Below are 7,500 nucleotides of genomic sequence, written 5' to 3'. Positions count from 1 at the left end.
GGCGCGGGGGTTTTTTTTTTTTTTTTTGGTTTTTGTTTGTTTTTTTTTTTGTGTGCGGGGGTTTTGTGCAGGGTGTGTAGTTATGGGTTTGTGGTGTGTTTGTGCGTGGGGGCGGGGGGTTGGGGGTGGGGGGTGTGGGGTGTGTGTGTTTTTGTGTTGTTGTGAGGTCCCCAAAGGGGGAGTTTACCCCAGTCAACATCAAAGGGAAGTGAAAACACACTGACGTGGTACAGAGTCTTATGTCATTCTTCGCATCCTTGCTTCTGTTGTCTCATGTTTGTTTGTTTTTTTAACGTTTTGTGTGTGTGTGGTGTGTTGTGAGTCTGGTGTGTAGTGTGTGTGTTTTGTGTGTGTGTGTGTGTGTGTGTGTGTGTGTGTCTGGGTGTCTGTGTTGTGATGTCTGTGTGTCTACGTCTGTGTCTGTGTCTGTGTGCTATATATATATATATATATAATATATATATATAAATCTATATATATATATATCTTGTGTGTGTGTGTGTGTGTAGTTGGTTGTGTGAGTGTGTCTGTGTCTGTGGTCTGTGTGTGTCTGGTTTGTGTATCTGTGTGTGTGTGTGTATGTGTGTGTCCTGTGTCTGTGTATCTCTGTGTGTGTGTGTGTGTGTGGTGTGTGTCTGTGTGATCTCTGTGTCTGTGTCCGTGTCTGTGTCTGTGTGTGTGTGTGTATCTGTGTGTGTGGTGTGTGTGTGTATCTGTGTGTGTGTGTGTGTGTGTGTGTATCTGTGTGTGTGTGTGTGTGTGTGTGTTTCTGCTTTTGATTGTTTTGTCCTTTTTTGGAGGTGAGCTGGGTGAGGGTGAGGTGGGTGAGGGTGAGGGGGGTGTGAGGGTGAGGGGAGTCGGGGGTGGGAGGGGGGGGGAGGTAGGGAGGCAGTCGGAAATCAGGGAACAACGTTTCGTTCTTATAACTTGACGGTTGCAATAGCCGAATGGTTAAAACGTTGGACTTTCAATCTGAGGGTCCTGGGTTCGAATCTCGGTGACGGCCGGGGCCTAGGGGTAAAGGGTAGAGATTTTTCCGATCTCCCAGTCAGCATATGTGCAGACCTGCTTAGAGCCTGAACCCCCCACCCCCACCCCCCCCCCCCCTTCGTGTGTATACGCAAGCAGAAGATCAAATACGCATGTTAAAGATCCTATACTCCATGTCAGCATTCGGTGGGTTATGGAAACAAGACTGAACATACCCAGCGCGCACATCCCTAAAAGCGGAGTATGGCTGCCTACATGGCGGGGTAAAAAACGCTATACACGTAAAAGCCCACTCGTGTACATACGAGTGAACGTGGGAGTTGCAGCCCACGAAACGAAGAAGAAGAAGTTCTTATTAACTTGAGCTTTGTGTGTGTGTGTGCGCGCTCAAACACACAACAAGCAGACAAACGCACACCTATGCACACACACACACACACATACACAAACACACACACCGCGCGCGCGCGCATGCGCGCGTACACACCGCACACACACTCACTCTCTGTGTGTCTCTCTCTGTGTCTCTATCAGCCTGCTTGTCTGTCTCTGTCTCTGTCTCTCTCCCTTTCTCCCTCTCTCTCTCTCTTTCTCTGACTGTCTCTTCCCGCTAATTTTGTCTCTCCCTTTTTTTTTTTTTTTTTTTTTTTTTTTTTTTTTTTTTGTGTCGGGGGGGGGGGGGGGGGGGGTGTGTGTGTGTGTGTGTGTGGTGTGTGTTTTTGTGTGTGTGTGTGTTTTTGTGGGGTGTGTGTGTGTTTTTTGGGTGTGTGGGGTGTGTTAGATAAGGAAAAAAAAAAGAAGCAAGCCAAAAAAAACCAAAAAAACAAACAAACAAACCAAAAAAAACACACACACACACACAAACCCCACACCACACAACACACACAACCCCCCAAACCCCCACCCCGAACCAAAACCCCAAAAAAACAAAAAAACAAACAAAAAAAACCCACCCCGGGAAAAAAAACAACAAAAACAACAACGAAAAAAAAAAAAAAAACCCCCCGGGGGTTTGAAATTGCATGGGGGGGTAAATTTCATAACCGTAAACCCGGGTTTCAAGCTCTCTGTTTTTTTTATGGGGCTCGACAATTGCCGCGAGTCAGTTACCCCGGGCCCCGGAAATGAGGAAAAAAGCAGGGGCGTCCAAAAAAGGCCTTTTCTTTGAGGCCCGGGACAGGGCCCCGCCTAAACTTTTTCTGGCTTCAGTTTTATGATGGTGATTTTTGTTTGTTTTGTTGTTGTTGTTGTTTTTTGTTTTGTTTTTCCGGGGGGGGGGGGGGGTTTCGGGGGTGGGGGGGGAGGCGGGGATTTAAAAACCAAACACCCCACAACCACACCCACACAAAAAAAAATATATATTTTTATATATATATTTTTTATGTGTTTTGTGTTGTGTGTGTGTGTGTGTTGGGGTGGGGTGTTTTGGTTTCCGTGTTTTGTTCAGTTGTTTCCTATTTTTAACCCCACAAAAACACACAAAAAAAACAACACACCCCAAAAACACACAAAAAAGGGGGGGAGAGACCGAAGAAGCAGAGAAAAAAGTCAGAGAAAAAAGGGGGGAGGGAGGGGAGGGAGAAGTCAGACAGAGGAAAAAGGCAACAGGCAGGAGGAAGGGCACAGAGAGGGGGACACAGAGAGAGGAGTGAGTGGGGTTTTGGGTGTGTTGTTTTGTGGGGTGTGTTGTGTGTGTGTGTGGTGTTGGTGTGTCGTCGTCGTTGTTTTTTGTTGTTTTTTTTTTTTTTTTTTTAAAATTTTTTTTTTTTTTTTTTTCTCCCCTGTTAAAGTATTTCCCCACTAAAATACACTTTCCTTTTCCCCTTATTCGGTATTTTGAAATGTAGACCCCCTTTTAGTGCTTATTATTTTTCCCGAAATAAAGATTTTTTCTTTGGGCTTGTTTCTCTCTCTCTCTCTCTCTCTCTCTCTCTCTCTTCCCCCTCCTTCTCTTTTCTTTTCTCTTTTTCCCCTCTCTCTTTTTTTCTATCTGTGTATTTCTCAGTGCCAGAAATACAAGTTTGGCCCCTTTGCAAATTTCCCCGTTTGGGATCGGCTGACTTTAAAACATAGATTTAATTCTATTTTAAAAAGGGGACTGGGGACTATCCCCCTTTTTTATCCCCTTCCCCTACCACCCCGAAAAACAGGGCTTTATTAATAGTAAAGTGACCGACCCCAACTATTTAAAATGCTTTTTCTTTAATACTCAGTACAGCCAGTCCTCTCTTTCCTTACACAGACCCCCGGAGTCCGGGGGGTGTCTGAATTTACCCCAAACCCTTTTGTTCCCTCGTCCGAAAATGTGGTATTTTTTTGTCAACAAATTTACCTTTCAGTATAAGAGCGTCCCGCTTTTCAAAATTTTTTATGATGGTAATTGGGGTGACACGCTTTTTAACGTTTTCTCTTTCGCCCTTGTATGGAGAGAGTTAAGACAGAACCCGAAATTTACCAAATGAGCTACAGTTGGCGACAGGGGAAGTGATAGCTCGTTTGGGGTGTCAAAAGATTTCTCCGCTGCTTTCAATGGGGGCTCCCATTTCCGCTTTTTAGTCTTTTCTTTGAAAAGGGGGTTTGTTTTTGACCTTTTCGAAATTTTTTGGGGGCTAGGGGGAAGGTTGCCCCTTGGGTTTAAGGGCAGGGGAAACCTTGGGCCGGGTTTGGGGGGGCGGGGGGGGAGGGGTGTTGGGTTTTTAGTCCCCGGGGGGAAAAAACCCCTCGGTGGGGTGGGGTTTTTTCAAAGGCCCTTTCCCGGAAAAGGAACCTTTCGGTCGAAATGGGGTTTGGGAAAAATCCAAGGGGGGGGGAAAAGGGAAAGGGGAAGAAAGAAAATTTCAAATTTCCACACCCCAAAAAAAACAAACCCCCAAACAACACCCACAAGCAGAACACAAAACCCAAAAAGGAAAAACACACACAAAACAAAACCCCACACCAACTTTCCTAAAAACTCGGGGAAATTTTTTCCCCACAAACCCCTTTTTTAAAATGGGAAAAACAAAACCGAAAATGGGGAAAAGGGTTTTGACCACCGACCCGAAAAAAAGCCAGGGGTGGAAAATAGGGATAAAAGGTGGGGGGTCCTTCCATCCCAAAAAGGGGGAAGTAACAGAAAGGGGGAGGGGGTTTTTGAAAATAAAAAAATTAAAGGGGGGAAAAAAAAAAAAAATGGGGGAAAAGGGATGGAAAAAGGGGGGAGGGGGGGGAAAAGGGGGGGGGAATGTGGGAGAAAGGGGAAAAGTAAAAAAAGTGGGGATTTGGGAAAGTGGTTAAAGAAGATAAAAAAATTTTGGGGAAACCAAAAGTAGGGGGGGGGAAGGGGGAAAAGGAGGAGAAAAAAAAAAGGGGAAAATAGGAAAGAGGGGGAAAGGGCTTTAAAAAAGAAATTTAGGGGGGGAAAATGACCCCGAGAAGATGCCTTAAAATGAAAGGAAAAAAGGGGGAAAAAGTTTGATTTAGGAGGGGGAAAAAGGGGGAAAGAGAAGGAAAGAGGGGATTTAAGGAAGAAGGGGGGAAGGGGAATAGAGAGGGGGTGAGGGGGGAAAACTGAAAGCGAAAGGGAGTGATGAAAAGGGGGGGGAAAAATTTGGGGGAAAATCGGGGGGGAAAAAAAAGCCCCGGGGGGGGGAATCCAAAGCGGGGGGAAAATGAGAGAAAAAGGGGGAAAAGAAAGGGGAAAAAGGGGGAAAAAAAAATAAGAGAACTGAAAAAGAGGGGGGGGGGGGGGAAGAAGGAAGGGGGGGGGGAAAGAAGAATTGGGGGGGGAAGGGAGAGAAAAAGAGAATAGAGAAAATGGGGGGGGAAAAAGGGGAAAAAAACAGGGGAAAAATAAAAGGGAAAGAAAAACCCAAAAAAGGCAAGGAGAACAGAAACAAGACCCCCAAAAGGGGGTTTTGGGGGGGTGTTAAAAAAGAAAAGGGGAAATCTGGCCGGTGGCTGAAAAATCCCCCAACACCAAAATAAAAACCACAACCACAAACTGAAGCCCACCCCCACTTACAACACCCAACCCAAAAAAAGGGAGCAATCACCCAAAAAGGGAAAGGGAGGGGGGAAAACCCCACAAACCCAAAAAAAAGGGCCGAAAAACCCAAAAAGGGCCCGGGAAAAAAAAGGGCCCCAACCGGGCACAAAACAACCCCCCTTTCCCCCAAAAACAACCCAGCACAAAACACCCCACCACACAAAAACAAAACAGGGGAAAACCGCCAAACAAACCAAACCACAACAAAAAACAAAATTGCGAAGGGGGTGGAAAGGCAGGGAAGGGGAGGAGGCCAAGGGGTTTTAATTTTGGTTTTTGTGGGGACCCCCCAAAAAGGGTTTGGGGGCCGGGGGAGGGGAAAAGGGTTTGGGAGAGCGGAGAGAAAAAGGCAAACTAATGGGAGGAAAGGGAGGAGGGGGGGAGGGTAGTATAGAGAGGTAGCAGCAGCTTCTTGACTTTGAGCGACAGAGTGTTTCAGAAGACGAACGCACGCACGCACGCATGCACGAGAGAGAGGGGGGGGGGGCTGGGTGTGAGAGGGGGGAGAGAGGGGCGGGGAGAGAGAGAGAGAGAAGCTCGAATTCAATTGCCTCACAGAAAGCCAAGATAAAAGACAAGACAGGCAAAGATGAAAACCTACCTCTCTCTTCACTCCCCGCACAGCAGCCAGCACTGAGCAGAGAGAGACAGAGAGAGAGAAAGAAAGACTACACTATGAGAAGTGGTGTGAAGAGCAGGGATAGAGCGATTCCGGCTGAACCATTTTGAGAGACAAAGGAGGCTTCTTTGGAACTGACGTTCCCTGAATTATACTAGCTTTGAAATAAAAATTATTAAAAGAAAAATTTAAAAAAACAACTCATAGAGAGATCTTTGCTGATGTTGATTGACTGACATCACTCTGACTATATACCGCGAGAAAGTTTGTTGCGAACTGAATCAAATCCCGGCGTCGAATGTCAAAACTGCAAGTTTGTCAGTACAGTGGACATTGAAACTCAGGGTAGTGGCATTGTAATCATTATTCACGGACAGAAATCAAACAGACATGTCGGCCGGGTTACTGACTTGGTGAGGAATTATTGAGAACCGATGGAGCCATCTTGTCGGAGAAGAAAGTACACGAACTGATGTCAAAGGACAAAATATTGACAGAAAACTGAATAATCGAAGAAAAACAGAAATGAAAGGAAATAACATTTACTGAACAGTTGCTGCTCCCGGGAGCCACTGTGTCCATGATGACTGAAGCGACAACAATAGTAAAAAAAAAAATAAACAAATAGATAAATCGGTTAATTAATCAATCAATCAATCAATTAATCTAGTTCCAACAACATTCGCCGCAGATTTCATAAACAGGACTCCACCTCGGACTGCTACATAAATGGCTGAGTTGTCCGAATCCATGACTGACGCTATGGAATTCCTGTTGCCATAGCCACCATCACAACTGGAGCAAAGTTGACACATCTGTTCGTTTTGTTGTTATCTTTTTTTGTTTTTTGGTTGTTGTTTTTTTTGTATTTGCTTTTTGGTGTTTTTTGGTTTTGTTTTCTTTTTAATCAGCAGGACTTGGTACAAAAAAAAAGATAGATTGATAAACAACTCCATCAGTGCTATGATTGATAAACAGTGCTATGGTTGATAAACAACTCCATCAGTGCTATGGTTGATAAACAACTCCATCAGTGCTATGATTGATAAACAGTGCTATGATTGATAAACAACTCCATCAGTGCTATGATTGATAAACAACTCCATCAGTGCTATGATTGATAAACAGTGCTATGGTTGATAAACAACTCCATCAGTGCTATGATTGATAAACAGTGCTATGATTGATAAACAACTCCATCAGTGCTATGATTGATAAACAGTGCTATGATTGATAAACAACTCCATCAGTGCTATGATTGATAAACAGTGCTATGATTGATAAACAACTCCATCAGTGCTATGATTGCAGAGTTGAAGTTTCGTTCTCAGTTCTATATTATCTCAGTTGTTGCTGTGCACACTAGTTGTCAGCTGGGTGTGTGAACATCTTTTTTTTTTTTCTTTTTTTTTTTTGTTTTGTTTTTTTATTTTCTGTTGGCGGTCAGTGGTGGTGGTGGTGGTGGTGGTGGTGCTGTGAAGATATACCAAGCTGACAGCTGTCATGGATTACACTCAGGTGAGAAATTAGTATTGCTTATAATTATACGTATGTTTCATTTACGTGCGAACAGATAATAATTATGATGATCAGTGGTACGCGGCTCACACAAATAGGAAGCTCACATAATTATGCAGTCTCTGTGTCTTACTCTCTCTTTTCTTTTTTTTTTCTTTTTTTTTTTTTTTTTGCTGCCCCATCAGCTGCACCGTTTCAGTGGCATTACTCCCACGCCGCTCATTTGGATTCCCCCATACACGGCCACACCCGGGTTCGTCCGTCGCAGTTCCAGCGTCGGCAGTCCACAGGGAACCATCGATATTAGGTCGCCAGGAGGCCACACACCAGAGGAGACCCTGCACTG

General features: G+C 44.8%; 1 protein-coding gene across 1 annotated transcript in view; it reads left to right on the top strand.

Moving 5' to 3' along the window:
• The first annotated feature begins 5,667 nt into the window (after window positions 1–5,667).
• Window positions 5,668–7,500, top strand: part of LOC143282362 (uncharacterized) — a 3,825-nt gene continuing 1,992 nt past the window's right edge. The window contains exon 1 of the mRNA XM_076587975.1: window positions 5,668–7,154. Within this exon, the coding sequence (XP_076444090.1) occupies window positions 7,140–7,154 (15 nt within the window). The 5' untranslated portion in view covers window positions 5,668–7,139. The remainder of the gene's footprint in view (window positions 7,155–7,500) is intronic.

This window comes from Babylonia areolata, chromosome 5 (assembly GCF_041734735.1).
Source record: "Babylonia areolata isolate BAREFJ2019XMU chromosome 5, ASM4173473v1, whole genome shotgun sequence".
NCBI lineage: Eukaryota > Metazoa > Mollusca > Gastropoda > Neogastropoda > Buccinidae > Babylonia > Babylonia areolata.
The sequence above is the reverse complement of the archived record's forward strand: the minus strand, read 5'-3'. Positions and strand labels throughout refer to the sequence as shown.